This window comes from Lissotriton vulgaris, chromosome 8, assembly GCF_964263255.1.
Source record: "Lissotriton vulgaris chromosome 8, aLisVul1.2, whole genome shotgun sequence".
NCBI lineage: Eukaryota > Metazoa > Chordata > Amphibia > Caudata > Salamandridae > Lissotriton > Lissotriton vulgaris.
The window spans coordinates 1428479304-1428495795 of record NC_141696.1 but is presented as its reverse complement, the minus strand read 5'-3'; the positions used below and the strand labels follow the sequence as shown (position 1 = coordinate 1428495795).

The 16492-nt window shown below is 41.4% G+C and overlaps 1 protein-coding gene across 1 annotated transcript in view; it reads right to left on the bottom strand.

Annotated features, from left to right (window-relative positions):
- The window catches only part of LOC147698870 (uncharacterized), a 352061-nt gene that overhangs the window by 131803 nt on the left and 203766 nt on the right, over positions 1 to 16492 (bottom strand). The window contains exons 16-19 of the mRNA XM_086935488.1: positions 14964 to 15020; positions 14107 to 14250; positions 5086 to 5142; positions 4229 to 4372 (exon numbers count right to left, since the gene is read on the bottom strand). Coding sequence (XP_086791614.1) covers positions 4229 to 4372; positions 5086 to 5142; positions 14107 to 14250; positions 14964 to 15020 — 402 coding nt within the window. The remainder of the gene's footprint in view (positions 1 to 4228; positions 4373 to 5085; positions 5143 to 14106; positions 14251 to 14963; positions 15021 to 16492) is intronic.

Here is a 16492-nt window from a genome sequence, read left to right as displayed (position 1 = left end):
TTCAAAACAGATGAGACAGAAGAGCTGATCTTCGGGCGCAACACCTCCCCATGGAGCAACGCCTGTTGGCACCCCCAAAACTAGGACCCTCACCCACACCGACCAGCCACCCCTTCAACCTCTGCATCATACTAGACAGCAATCTCTCATTGAAAAACAGATCAACCTCGCATCGTCCATCTGCTTACTCACTCTCCACATGCTACTCACGATCTTCAAGTGGTTCCCCATCGACACCGAATGGACCATCACTCAAGCCCTTGTCAGCAGCCAATTGGACTACTGCAATGCACTCTACATAGGAATCACCTCACACCTCCTCAAGAGACTGCAAAATATCCAGAACACAGCAGCCAGGCTCATCCTTGACCTCTCTAAAAGAACCCACATCACCCCCAACCTCAATGAGCTCCACAGCCTTCCCATTCAGAAGTGATGACAGTTCAAGATGCTGATCTACACCTTCAAAAGCCCTTGACCACTAAGGACCAGTTGACATCAACCACTGACTGAACTTCCCCCTTCCATCCAGACACCTGTACTCCCCATCCCTCTGCCTCGTCCACGCACCCTCGTTCGCCGCAGCAACAGTGTAAAACGATCTTTCTCCTACCTCACAGCAAAGTCCTGGAATGACCTTCTACTTCACCTACGGATCTCATCCTCCCTGCTGAAATTCAGAAAAATACTCCAGACCTTTCTGTTCAACTGAGCCCCTCCTTCAGCAGCACTTGGATTCCCTCACAGGTGATTAGCAACACTATATCAATGCAGATTGATTGATTGAACTAATAAATTGTCTGCGTCTAGAGTCAAGCCTACTTTTATGGTTTATAGGCAGTATAAATTATCTTAGGGGGAACCTTTTTGAAGGCAAAACTAATGCTACTTCCCATATATTTTAAGTGCAAGTATACAGACGATCAGTTGCCTCCCAGGCATCTAATGTGTAGATGCTGTAGTAGTCAAATCCGGCAATCACATTCATATTGCAAATTAGGATGAAAATTACTTTTCCCATGGGCAAAAATCTGCTTTGACATTTGTGAATCTTGGTACCCTTTTCCTGACCAAAGAGCTTCCCATTTATTCCATTGATGGTCCCTTGTCCTTTCCAGGATGGGAGATACATATTGCTCCCCAAACCTGAACTTGGCACTTCAGCGATCCACATTATTGTCTTTCAACGTGTCTACTGTATTGATACGTCTTTTATCATTCCATCAATTTTGTGGGCGAACCTGGTTTCAAAATATTTGTCAAAGTGGTTAACTTTTCCCAAATAAACTCTGGCATAGGCTTCCATTGCAGCCCCAGAACACTTTACTCTCTACATTCTATCAAAAGATGAGACTGTTCTGTGTTCCTCAGTAAATATGGATGCACAATGAGAATGGTTATGGGGCTATATGATTCACCAAACTCGAGCATTCCACGATCAACATAGAAAGTGAACTTATCTTCTAGAACATTATTTCTCATAGATGATTCAGATCCAGGACATTGTTTACATGAACCTAATTTCTGCAACCAGACTGGACCAGACACATATTTTTAACGGCTGTACTGGCTCCAGTTGTAGCCAAAAGACATTGAATACAGCATCACAAACAAAGTGAGTTCATTGCCATTATAATAGAATGCACGGACACCGGTGACAACAGCTTCTTCCAATTTTCATGTTCCTATCGAAGCTGAGATGACAACGATCGAATTATACAAAGTTGGTGCTGTTTCAGAGTGTACTAACATAGCACGCTCTGAAACATTTCAGAGGCATTTTGCTAGCATGCTTATATTGTGATTAACCATAAGGGAAGACCAAGTGTAGTTGGATTGCTTTTTAATGCCCCTTCCCAATGTATTGTCTTCATAGCTAATAAAAAAGTCAAAAAAGTTTGTTAAGGAAAGAAGCTTGATTAGGATAAATAATGGAAATAGACTTGGCAACTAAGTATGATTTAATGGCATTGATATTTAGACCCTCTATTGCTAAAGAACCTTGGGGCATATTATTAAGGGGGTTTATCTCCGCTTTTTTGGCTTTAAAAGCCAAGAAAGCAGAGATAAAATTATCTCCCTATTACCTAGCTGTCGCTAACACCAGTTAGCGACAGCTAGTAGGAGATAGCGACCATCTTGGGCCCCACTTTGCATGTCAGTGATATTTATCACTAATGACATGCAAAGTGGGCGTGCCAAGATGTTAGAGACTGAAAACAGTCGCTAACATCGCTATCTCCTATTACCAACTTTTGGAGATATTCGTGCTAAGCGCGAATATCTCCAAAAGATAACACCTGCCCTGAGCAGTTCTTAGCAATGTTATCCAATGGGAGGTGGATAACATGGCTAAGAGCATTAGCTCGGTAATGTATGAATATCGCTGACTTTTCAGCGATATTCATGCATTGCGCCGATTTTTATCGCATTTGCGATAAACCTTGGTAATACCAAGGTTTATTTGCGGTTAAAATCGCCGCAGTTCAGCGGTAAATTTTTGTCTCTAACCAAGCAATAGCGATAATTATCGCTATTGCTTGGTAATATGCCCCCATAAGTCACAGATCTAAAGGTCTGGCACAATCTGATCTAAGGACTGAGAATACTACATAGATTGAAAAATAACTATCTGCTACAGTCATCCACTCTCATAGAAGGGTATCTAGCTGCCAACAAAATAACCATTACCTATAAGGAAGTTCACATGATGAGAGAGCTGCAATTTCCAGGAAATAAGCCTTGGGAACTGAAGGTCTGAGTGGAGAAATTAGTCTCTGGGACAATAGAATCTCTATTGCTGGAAGGAGGTGAGGCGTTTCAGAACTGATTTGTAGCAGGTCAGAGCGCCACAGTTTCCTGACCCATGCCAGGGATATCAGAATGAAACAAGTAATGTGGAACCAGAACTTCTGAAGAACTCCCTGAACTAATGATGATTTTAGCAGAAAACATAATGTAGTTTGTCCATCAACAGAGGATGTAGTGAGCAGAGTATGTAGTACATTCCATTCTGTCTCCTAATGGATTGGTCAGTCATTGGCTTGCCCAAATGAGAACCCAATAGCCCACTACTTCATAGCTTAAGTCTCAACCATGTCCATTAGACAGGGGCCAGGTAGTCCCCATCCATACATGCCTTCACAGAACCAGAAATAAGTCCAATAACCTAGCTAAAGAACCAGCCACATTCAGATTAGTCTACATGCCCTGCTCTGACAGAGCCATTACATCCTGCATCAACTCCTTGAATCTTTAAAGACTATGATTTCCCCCTAATGTGTGAGTATATCTGGCTAACAAACATATCATGCTGGAAGTCTTCAAGGCAAGTCTAGCCGGAGAAATTATTCAGTCATTTTAAACATTGGAACTGTAAGAGTCAGTGCTTAGATTGCCTTTGTGAATGGCTACACTGTTGGGGTACACGTTTTTGATGAATAGGAAAAGCTGGAAGGAATGTCACCCACAACCATGACAGCTCTGAAAAAAGTATTTGAGTCCTTGGGTCAAAATGGGACCTTGTTTGGGTCAGTCCCTGGACCATTTAAGACCCCCTCCATTTGGCCTGAGTCATTTAATATCTGTCAGATATAGGGGTGTCAAGGCACTACACAATATTCTACTGGTGGGAGACTCATTATTTTGCATTTTGCTTCTAGGTGTAGCAGAGAATTCGGTGGCGAATATTGCTAACATATCACCCTGGAAATCAGCTTGCTGAGCTGAGAGGCCAGGTGGAGAAAAACAAAACTCATTTACGGAATCAGTTTTGAAGACAACAATGAGTGTTCCTTTGATCTCATGAACTTTTTGTGAAAGGGAGAGTGATGTATGTGATATCCATAGAAAATGCATGCAATCTCTCAGGTAGCCCAGGTTAGACATTTATTTAGGGCATGATTCACAAGGTGTAGAACCTGAAAATCTTGAAGAATACATCCTGAACAACGTAGAATACCATGACAAACATAAAGGACAGGCGAACACCGTCAGCTTTAAATCCTGTGTCAATGAGGGCGCAAACAGACAGGAACTGATGTCACTGGCTCTTTAGCCTCATGTTATAATGGTGCTCATTTTCAATATGGGGCCCGTAGAATGCTACAGACAGTGTCATTTGGCATTGGTGAATCTCTTGGATACCGTCACAATATCTGCATTTGGTAACGTGTTGTAACAAAAGTCTAAGAAGCAGTGGTCATATGACCTGACATGAAGTTATTACCGTGAGCCTTGGAGTAGTAGCACCAGATCACATTGGGGATGCTTGAGTCGAAGCAGCAGCCTTTGGAGAGGCACTCCTTTTCTGAGATACCACCATGGCCACAATCTGTCCGCTCTTTAGGTCCAAGGGCACATTGTTGTTTATCTATTTAGTGCAGAGAAAACATAGCATGTGTCAGCATCATTAGGAGCACATCAACAGCCACTAGTGATACCTGATGTAAGTTAGTATCAATTTCGCTTTACACCAAAATACCTGATGTTATAAACATGGCGTTCTCATGTTGTCGCAAGAAGAAGGGTACAAAAGGCACAAATGCATAGGATAATGATTGCAAGTGGAGTGACACCAAGAAGTTGATTTAGTAGCATCCATGAAGCTGAAAATTGAACGTCTTTCTTCTATTTTTATAAACTTTATACACAGGACAGAAAAATATGCAACAAAACAGTTGTGTTAGAAATTGCTCATTGATGTGTAATTTCTTAAGGAAACTTTAGAGCTTATATATAGTATTTTCACTTAGGGACTGATTTACAAAGATATTTTCCATATTTCAGCCTTTCATAAACAGGCATAGAAAAGCAATCCTTAGATTGGCATGAGTCAGGGAAAAACTGTTGTAATAATCACCTTGGCATGGCACATCCCTGTTGTTTCAAGACCCAATTAAGGCCATATTCAATCCCTGAGGCACTTTTTTCCTATTGATTGTCTGACCCCTTCTCCCCAACTCTCCCTAGTGAAATCGTTGACACCGTTCTTTTGGAAAGAGTGGTTCTCTCTTCCCGTGCTTGTTTGAAAATCTCCATTTTTGCCCAAAGACCTCAAACCTGGATACCCTATAAGCTCCCTGCCTGAATGCTCTTGTTCTCTTCCTCTGTGAGCTGTCTCATGTGCTGAAATTGTTGTTCCTGAGAGAGAAAAGGCAGAAAGAGAAGTTTTAACAGACCTTTTAAGGATTCCATACCAAGCTAACTGAAAATGAAACAAAGACTAAGAAAAGTGCAATAGCTGACATTTGTTCATTGCTTTGAGTTCAATTAACATTTAGAATTTTATATTTTACTGTTCAGTACTGAGTACTGAGAAAGAGACTCAGTGATTCAGAGCAAATTTCAAGCAAGGATATTCTCTACTAGACCAGAGCGGTAAATTCCGTTCCCCTCGCGGAATTTGAGGTATTTGGGTAATTTTGCGTTCCGCGTAGAACGCGAAACTGCCCAAAATTCTGCATTCTGTGACTTCGCGAACTTTTTTGCATGTTCGCGTTCTCAAATGCGTGTTCGCAAGACATTTCCCCCGAGCACTTAAACAGCGATTGAGAACAGTAAAAAAGCATCACGAACAAGCAATTCCACGTGTTCGTGGAATTTCTGCGCGTTCGCCGAGATTTTCTACTGTTTCACGGAGATTAGCATAACGCGATTACGCAAATTCCGCCCACACCTAATGTTTAATACAATAACCAAATACTTCAAATGTATTTAAGTCCTTTATTAATTGTGTCTCAAATGTTCTTGCCCTATAAACTGTGCTTACAAAGGTTTTATAAGGCATTATAGAGATAATAATAGATTATGTTCTGAGCATCAGGTTCTACTACTTATGTTCTGTGTAGCCATCATAGAATTTCTGGTCTGTATGATTCTCGTTAGACTGAACTTTTTTAGTGGTTTTGACCTTCCAGTCGTAATCCTTTATTTTTTTGGTATGGTCCTGACGGTTGTGTATTTAAATGTGCTCATTAATTTGTGGGCTGGCTATCAATACATTTGTCACCTTGCTTCTTACCCCTCACTATGACCAACAAGGTCCATTGGAGGACCAATACCACTGAGGGTAATTCAGGATCAGATTAGTGTGACAAAACCTAATTATTGTTACAAAAAAATGTGTTTGGGTCTAGAATAAAAACATCTGCTGCACCACTAGATTTTTCTTGGACTGATAGAACAGTGCCATCTGCAATTACGACAAATGACACCTTGACATGGTTGACCTATGTTTATCCCTAAAAAGTAGGGCCCAAAGCATTTCTATATTTTTGATCCAAAGGGTTCAAGAGGGTGTTTTTGAAAAATCTCACGAGATATGATAGAAGAGCCTATTTGTTTTTCTTGATGGCTCAAAATGGACCAGGGCCTAATTATGAACGTGGAGCCTACAGTTAGACTCAACTGGGCTTTAATGCTCTCAGGCAGCGTCCAGAAATGGCAGCATTTTGATGATGCTTGGTTTGTGCACAAACGTTGTTAGTACGTCCCTGCAGTTGGGCACACCTTTGGGTTCGTCACAAAAGGACAGACTCCGTTGTACTTTGATTATTTATTGTTATTATAAGTTCAACAAATTCATTTGTATTGCGTTTTTATTGGGCGAATATTTCATTTCATATCCTTATTTAGTTGATAACAGTGCACATTTGTAGTGAAAAACTAAAACGCTCCGATGCATTTCGGGCATTGGCCCTTTCTCAAGGAGCTCTGTTGGTGAAAATAACATCATTGGTATACGCTCTAATGTATAATATTCATCACACAAGATCAAAAAAGCGAAAATAACGAGGGAGCAGCATAAGCCACCCCATGAGGGGACACAGCATCAAAGTGAACGTCAACGCTACTTGTGACTCCATGAACCTCATTTACCTATTAAAGTGCCCATGTGGGAAGATCTACATAGGGAAAACTGAGAGAAAAATAAAGATAAGACTCAAAGAGCACAAATCTAACATACAGACAAAAAACGAGCGATCCAGCATAGCCTTGCACTTCCATGAACAAAGACACAACATCGCTCAGTTAAAATTCATGGTATTGGAGTTGGTTGTGAAGAGTGAAGGTAGAGACAACAACAAATCTCTACTACAACGAGAGACAGCCTGGATTTATCGGTTACAATCTTTGAAACCATTCGGTCTTAATGACCGTATTGAACTTAGTTGTTATCTGTAAAAATCTATATGATACTGAAACGCATTACAAATTGTGTGGTTTGTTTGCATCAATTTTTGTTGTTCCAGTTTTGGTTTGCATCAGTATGTGTTCCCCATGCTTTTTGCACTCAGTGACACAACATTTTTACACACGTTTTTGTTTTCACCCCCTTTCATCTTTCCCTTGTAGACAGTGCATCCCCTGCACGTCTCCTATCATCCATGACTTAACCTATGGTAAGATGGCCGCCATCTTTTACTAATTTCACTAGTCCGCTTTCTATTTCCCGACACAACTAACCTTTCCGGGCGCCTGTCAGGTTTAAATCCCCGACTGAACGCCGTAACACACCCACGATCAGCTCACTTCAGCGTCTCAATTTGAGTCAGTCACGAGCGGAGATCCTTGAAACTTGTCGAGCTTCAAAGCCCAAGTAAGTTAAGGCGTGAGACCAAATCGAGTCACTTTGTTGACCTACCAAGGCTCAACGCAATATTTTTTAACCTCCACCGTTTTTCCTCAACAGCGCAAACCTTTGAATGCCCCAACAGTGCTGCGATTAGGAAACACCCGGTATTTTTTTTCCTCTATGTTTTCATGAATTTTCAGTTTCTTAGTTATCTGACACGTTGCAATGCCACTATGCCCTTTCATTGACGATCACCACACACGTTAAGCATGAACTCATTTAAAACACATCGACATAGTTTATACGTTTTGCACGTTATTTTCGATTCTTTGATCTTGTGTGATGAATATTATACATTAGAGCGTATACCAATGATGTTATTTTCACCAACAGAGCTCCTTGAGAAAGGGCCAATGCCCGAAATGCATTGGAGCGTTTTCGTTTTTCACTACAAATGTGCACTGTTATCAACTAAATAAGGATATGAAATGAAATATTCGCCCAATAAAAACGCAATACAAATGAATTTGTTGAACTTATAATAACAATAAATAATCAAAGTACAACGGAGTCTGTCCTTTTGTGACGAACCCAAAGGTGTGCCCAACCGCAGGGACGCACTATCAACGTTTGTGCGCAAACCAAGCATCATTCATTGAGCATACTTGGACGGTTATGCTACCTGGTGGAGCACCCAATCTTTCACCAACTTCAAAAAACTCAGTAGAACCTTTCAGTAAACTCATCGCTGTGCACCAAGCCATCTCTTTGTTCTTAAACATTTTGATGATGCCATCAAACTTTCTCTAGCAGTCTCATAAGACTAGAAACAGCCAATCTTTTGAACACAACATTTTTCATGATACAGTCTTACTTCAATAGCATTCTCTAGAAGAAACTCACCTTGACAAGGATAATGATTGATTCATCTACCATCCAATCCTGAATCTATTCAACAATAGTTTTTTTTATTAAAACAAGAACCAGGAATTGAGATGTAAAATGAATTTAGTTGGAAGGGTAGCACCTTTCATTAAAATCTGTGTAATCTCTGACCATCTAGAAAGTAGCAGGAACTTTTGCATGTCTTAGAATAAAAAGGCACCTCAGTGGTGCATGAGCATTCCCCTGTAAAGATCAACCAAATGGAGCCAAATGAAACCAAATTCAAGATAGCCCACAAATAATACCACCAACTCCAGAAAAAGATGAAAAGTTGTGTTTTGTTCGGTTGCATTGAAGCAGGCGCCATCCACCAGCAAAGGACGCTTCAACATCGTTGCACAGTTCTCCAGCCCCTCAGCCACCACAAATGTCATCACTTCTTCACAGGAACTCTGTGACACTGGCAGACTACTTCCACCAAAAGATCTCCACCATCTACAGAAACCTCAAACACCAAGCCACCGACATCCTCGACCATCTTGCTGCCATGAATGAGGAACACTATGACCACCTGCTCACCACCTGTGACCAGCTCACTAAGCAAGACACCACAGACGTTTTGAGCTCCGTCCACTCAGGAGGAACCATGGACCCCTGCCCACACCACATCTTCCAAACTCAGAAGTAAGATGATCAGCAGCAAGCTCACCGCCATATTTAACACATTCATCACCACAGTTGCGGTCCCCAAAGAAATTAAACACACAGAAGTCACCCCTACTCAAGAAACTATCTGCCGACCCCAACAAACTCAAGAACTACTGCCCCATCTCTCTGCTGCCTTTTCCCATGAAAATCTAGGAGGAGGATATCAACCACGAACTCACAGAGCATCTAAAGTACAACAATCTTCTGGACACTTCCCAATCTGGATTCCGCACCAACCACAGCACCAACACTGCCCTGATTAAAATCATAGGCAACATCAGATTCCTCCCTGACCAAGGGAAAATGGCAGCCCTGATCCTCCTTGACCTCACCAAAGCATTCAGCACAGTATCACACCACACCCTGATCCAAAGGCCTCACAATACTAGAATCCAAGGAGACGTCCTGAAGTGGATCACCTCCTTCCTCACAGAAAGAAACCAGAGAATCTGCCTTCCTCCCTTCAACTTTGAATCAAAAAACACCATCTGCAGCATCCCTCAAAGTTTGGCCCTCAGCTTTACACTGTCAAACACCTACATGACTTCCCTGGCTAAAGTTGTCACATCGCATGGACTAAACATCTTATCCTATGATGATGCTATCCAGCTCATCCTCTCGCTATCAGAAGACTCTCTGACACATTAACCAACTTCTGCAGGTGCATGAAGAGCATCGCCGACTGGACAAGAAACAACTGGCTAAAATTCAAAACAGATGAGACAGAAAAGCTGATCTTCGGGCGCAACACCTCCCCATGGAGCAACGCCTGTTGGCACCCCCAAAACTAGGACCCTCACCCACACCGACCAGCCACCCCTTCAACCTCTGCATCATACTAGACAGCAATCTCTCATTGAAAAACAGATCAACCCTGCATTGTCAATCTGCTTACTCACTCTCCACATGCTACTCACGATCTTCAAGTGGTTCCCCATCGACACCAGATGGACCATCACTCAATTCCTTGTCAGCAGCCAATTGGACTACTGCAATGCACTCTACATAGGAATCACCTCACACCTCCTCAAGAGACTGCAAAATATCCAGAACACAGCAGCCAGGCTCATCCTTGACCTCTCTAAAATAACCCACATCACCCCCAACCTCAATGAGCTCCACGGCCTTCCCATTCAGAAGTGATGACAGTTCAAGATGCTGATCTACACCTTCAAAAGCCCTTGACCACTAAGGACCAGTTGACATCAACCACCGACTGAACTTCCCCCTTCCATCCAGACACCTGTACTCCCCATCCCTATGCCTCGTCCACGCACCCTCGTTCGCCGCAGCAACAGTGTAAAACGATCTTTCTCCTACCTCACAGCAAAGTCCTGGAATGACCTTCTACTTCACCTACGGATCTCATCCTCCCTGCTGAAATTCAGAAAAATACTCAAGACCTTTCTGTTCAACTGAGCCCCTCCTGCAGCAGCACTTGGATTCCCTCACAGGTGAATAGCAACACTATATCAATGCAGATTGATTGATTGAACTAATAACTTGTCTGAGTCTAGAGTCTTGCGAACTTTTATGGTTTATAGGCAGTATAAAATTTTCTTAGGGGGAACCTTTTTGAAGGCAAAACTAATGCTACTTCCCATATATTTTAAGTGCAAGTATACAGACGATCAGTTGCCTCCCAGGCATCTAATGTGTAGATGCTGTAGTAGTCAAATCCGGCAATCACATTCATATTGCAAATTAGGATGAAAATTACTTTTCCCATGGGCAAAAATCTGCTTTGACATTTGTGAATCTTGGTACCCTTTTCCTGACCAAAGAGCTTCCCATTTATTCCATTGATGATCCCTTTTCCTTTCTAGGATGGGAGATACATATTGCTCCCCAAACCTGAACTTGGCACTTCAGCGATCCACATTATTGTCTTTTAACGTGTCTACTGTATTGATACGTCTTTTATCATTCCATCAATTTTGTGGGTGAACCTGGTTTCAAAATAATTGTCAAAGTGGTTAACTTTTCCCAAATAAACTCTGGCATAGGCTTCCATTGCAGCCCCAGAACACTTTACTCTCTACATTCTATCAAAAGATGAGACTGTTCTGTGTTCCTCAGTAAATATGGATGCACAATGAGAATGGTTATGGGGCTATATGATTCACCAAACTCTAGCATTCCACGATCAACATAGAAAGTGAACTTATCTTCTAGAACATTATTTCTCATAGATGATTCAGATCCAGGACATTGTTTACATGAACCTAATTTCTGCAACCAGACTGGACCAGACACATATTTTTAACAGCTGTGCTGGCTCCAGTTGTAGCCAAAAGACATTGAATGCAGCATCACAAACAAAGTGAGTTCATTGCCATTATAATAGAATGCACGGACACCAGTGACAACAGCTCCTTCCAATTTTCATGTTCCTATTGAAGCTGAGATGACAACGATCAAATAATACAAAGTTGGTGCTGTTTCAGAGTCTACTAACATAGCACGCTCTGAAACATTTCAGAGGCATTTTGCTAGCATGCTTATATTGTGATTAACCATAAGGGAAGACCAAGTGTAGTTGGATTGCTTTTTAATGCCCCTTCCCAATGTATTGTCTTCATAGCCAATAAAAAAGTCATAAAAGTTTGTTAAGGAAAGAAGCTTGATTAGGATAAATAATGCAAATAGACTTGGCCACTAAGTATGATTTAATGGCATTGATATTTAGACCCTCTATTGCTAAAGAACCTTGGGGCATATTATCAAGGGGGTTTATCTCCGCTTTTTTGGCTTTAAAAGCCAAGAAAGCGGAGATAAAATTATCTCCCTATTACCTAGCTGTCGCTAACACCAGTTAGCGACAGCTAGTAGGAGACAGCGACCATCTTGGGCCCCACTTTGCATGTCAGTGATATTTATCACTAATGACATGCAAAGTGGGCGTGCCAAGATGTTAGCGACTGAAAACAGTCGCTAACATCGCTATCTCCTATTACCAACTTTTGGAGATATTCGCGCTAAGCGCAAATATCTCCAAGAGCTAACACCTGCCCTGAGCAGTTCTTAGCAATGTTATCCAATGGGAGGTGGATAACATGGCTAAGAGCATTAGCTCGGTAATGCATGAATATCGCTGACTTTTCAGCGATATTCATGCATTGCGGCGATTTTAATCGCATTTGCGATAAACCTTGGTAATACCAAGGTTTATTTGCGGTTAAAATCGCCGCAGTTCAGCGGTAAATTTTTGTCTCTAACCAAGCAATAGCGATAATTATCGCTATTGCTTGGTAATATGCCCCCATAAGTCACAGATCTAAAGGTCTGGCACAATCTGATCTAAGGACTGAGAATACTACATAGATTGAAAAATAACTATCTGCTACAGTCATCCACTCTCATAGAAGGGTATCTAGCTGCCAACAAAATAACCATTACCTATAAAGGAAGTTCACATGATGAGAGAGCTGCAATTTCCAGGAAATAAGCCTTGGGAACTGAAGGTCTGAGTGGAGCAATTCGTCTCTGGGACAATAGAATCTCTATTGCTGGAAGGAGGTGAGGCGTTTCAGAACTGATTTGTAGCAGGTCAGAGCACCACAGTTTCCTGACCCATGCCAGGGATATCAGAATGAAACAAGTAATGTGGAACCAGAACTTCTGAAGAACTCCCTGAACTAATGATGATGTTAGCAGAAAACATAATGTAGTTTGTCCATCAATAGAGGATGTAGTGAGCAGAGTATGTAGTACATTCCGTTCTGTCTCCTAATGGATTGGTCAGTCATTAGCTTACCCAAATGAGAACCCAATAGCCCACTACTTCATAGCTTAAGTCTCAACCATGTCCATTAGACAGGGGTTAGGTAGTCCCCATCCATACATGCCTTCACAGAACCAGAAATAAGTCCAATAACCTAGCTAAAGAACCAGCCACATTCAGATTAGTCTACATGCCCTGCTCTGACAGAGCAATTACATCCTGCATCAACTCCTTGAATCTTTAAAGACTATGATTTCCCCCTAATGTGTGAGTATATCTGGCTAACAAACATATCATGCTGGAAGTCTTCAAGGCAAGTCTAGCCGCAGAAATTGTTCAGTCATTTTAAACATTGGAACTGTAAGAGTCAGTGCTTAGATTGCCTTTGTGAATGGCTACACTGTTGGGGTACACGTTTTTGATGAATAGGAAAAGCTGGAAAGAATGTCACCCACAACCATGACAGCTCTGAAAAAACTATTTGAGTCCTTGGGTCAAAATGGGGCCTTGTTTGGGTCAGTCCCTGGACCATTTAAGACCCCCTCCATTTGGCCTGAGTCATTTAATATCTGTCAGATATAGGGGTGTCAAGGCACTACACAATATTCTACTGGTGGGAGACTCATTATTTTGCATTTTGCTTCTAGGTGTAGCAGAGAATTCGGTGGCGAATATTGCTAACATATCACCCTGGAAATCAGCTTGCTGAGCTGAGAGGCCAGGTGGAGAAAAACAAAACTCATTTACGGAATCAGTTTTGAAGACAACAATGAGTGTTCCTTTGATCTCATGAACTTTTTGTGAAAGGGAGAGTGATGTATGTGATCTCCATAAAAAATGCATGCAATCTCTGAGGTAGCCCAGGTTAGACATTTTTTTAGGGCATGATTCACAAGGTGTAGAACCTGAAAATCTTGATGAATACATCCTGAACAACGTAGAATACCATGACAAACATAAGGGACAGGCGAACACCGTCAGCTTTAAATCCTGTGTCAATGAGGGCGCAAACAGACAGGAACTGATGTCACTGGCTCTTTAGCCTCATGTTATAATGGTGCTCATTTTCAATATGGGGCCCGTAGAATGCTACAGACAGTGTCATTTGGCATTGGTGAATCTCTTGGATACCGTCACAATATCTGCATTTGGTAACGTGCTGTAACAAAAGTCTTAGAAGCAGTGGTCATATGACCTGACATTAAGTTATTACCGTGAGCCTTGGAGTAGTAGCACCAGATCACATTGGGGATGCTTGAGTCGAAGCAGCAGCCTTTGGAGAGGCACTCCTTTTCTGAGATACCGCCCTGGCCACAATCTGTCCGCTCTTTAGGTCCAAGGGCACATTGTTGTTTATCTATTTAGTGCAGAGAAAACATAGTATGTGTCAGCATCATTAGGAGCACATCAACAGCCACTAGTGATACCTGATGTAAGTTAGTATCAATTTCGCTTTACACCAAAATACCTGATGTTATAAACATGGCGTTCTCATGTTGTCGCAAGAAGAAGGGTACAAAAGGCACAAATGCATAGGATAATGATTGCAAGTGGAGTGACACCAGGAAGTTGATTTAGTAGCATCCATGAAGCTGAAAATTGAACGTCTTTCTTCTATTTTTATAAACTTTATACACAGGACAGAAAAATATGCAACAAAACAGTTGTGTTAGAAATTGCTCATTGATGTGTAATTTCTTAAGGAAACTTTAGAGCTTATATATAGTATTTTCACTTAGGGACTGATTTACAAAGATATTTTCCATATTTCAGCCTTTCTTAAACAGGCATAGAAAAGCAATCCTTAGATTGGCATGAGTCAGGGAAAAACTGTTGTAATAATCACCTTGGCATGGCACATCCCTGTTGTTTCAAGACCCAATTAAGGCCATATTCAATCCCTGAGGCACTTTTTTCCTACTGATTGTCTGACCCCTTCTCTCCAACTCTCCCTAGTGAAATCGTTGACACCGTTCTTTTGGAAAGAGTGGTTCTCTCTTCCCGTGCTTGTTTGAAAATCTCCATTTTTGCCCAAAGACCTCAAACGTGGATACCCTATAAGCTCCTTGCCTGAATGCTCTTGTTCTCTTCCTCTGTGAGCTGTCTCATGTGCTGAAATTGTTGTTCCTGAGAGAGAAAAGGCAGAAAGAGAAGTTTTAACAGACCTTTTAAGGATTCCATACCAAGCTAACTGAAAATGAAACAAAGACTAAGAAAAGTGCAATAGCTGACATTTGTTCATTGCTTTGTGTTCAATTAACATTTAGAATTTTATATTTTACTGTTCAGTACTGAGTATTGAGAAAGAGACTCAGTGAATCAGAGCAAATTTCAAGCAAGGAGATTCTCTACTAGACCAGAGCGGTAAATTCCGTTCCGCTCGCGGAATTTGAGGTATTTGGGTAATTTTGCGTTCCGCAGAGAACGCGAAACTGCCCAAAATTCTGCATTCTGTGACTTCGCGAACTTTTTGGATGTTCGCGTTCTCAAATGCGTGTTCGCAAGACATTTCCCCCGAGCACTTAAACAGCGATTGAGAACAGTAAAAAAGCATCACGAACAAGCAATTCCACGTGTTCGTGGAATTTCTGCGTGTTCGCCGAGATTTTCTACTGTTTCACGGAGATTAGCATAACGCGATTACGCAAATTCCGCCCACGCCTAATCTTTAATACAATAAACAAATACTTCAAATTTATCTAAGTCCTTTATTAGTTGTGTCTCAAATGTTCTTGCCCTATAAACTATGCTTACAAAGGTTTTATAAGGCATTATAGAGATAATAATAGATTATGTTCTGAGCATCAGGTTCTACTACTTATGTTCTGTGTAGCCATCATAGAATTTCTGGTCTGTATGATTCTCGTTAGACTGAACTTTTTTAGTGGTTTTGACCTTCCAGTCGTAATCCTTTATTTTTTTGGTATGGTCCTGACGGTTGTGTATTTAAATGTGCTCATTAATTTGTGAGCTGGCTATCAATACATTTGTCACCTTGCTTCTTACCCCTCACTATGACCAACAAGGTCCATTGGAGGACCAATACCACTGAGGGTAATTCAGGATCAGATTAGTGTGACAAAACCTAATTATTGTTACACAAAAATGTGTTTGGGTCTAGAATAAAAACATCTGCTGCACCACTAGATTTTTCTTAGACTGATAGAACAGTGCCATCTGCAATTACGACAAATGACACCTTGACATGGTTGACCTATGTTTATCCCTAAAAAGTAGGGCCCAAAGCATTTCTATATTTTTGATCCAAAGGGTTCAAGAGGGTGTTTTTGAAAAATCTCACGAGATAGGATAGAACAGCCTATTTGTTTTTCTTGATGGCTCAAAATGGACCAGGGCCTAATTATGAACGTGGAGCCTACAGTTAGACTCAACTGGGCTTTAATGCTCTCAGGCAGCATCCAGAAATGGCAGCATTTTGATGATGCTTGGTTTGTGCACAAACGTTGTTAGTGTGTCCCTGCAGTTGGGCACACCTTTGGGTTCATCACAAAAGGACAGACTCCGTTGTACTTTGATTATTTATTGTTATTATAAGTTCAACAAATTCATTTGTATTGCGTTTTTATTGGGTGAATATT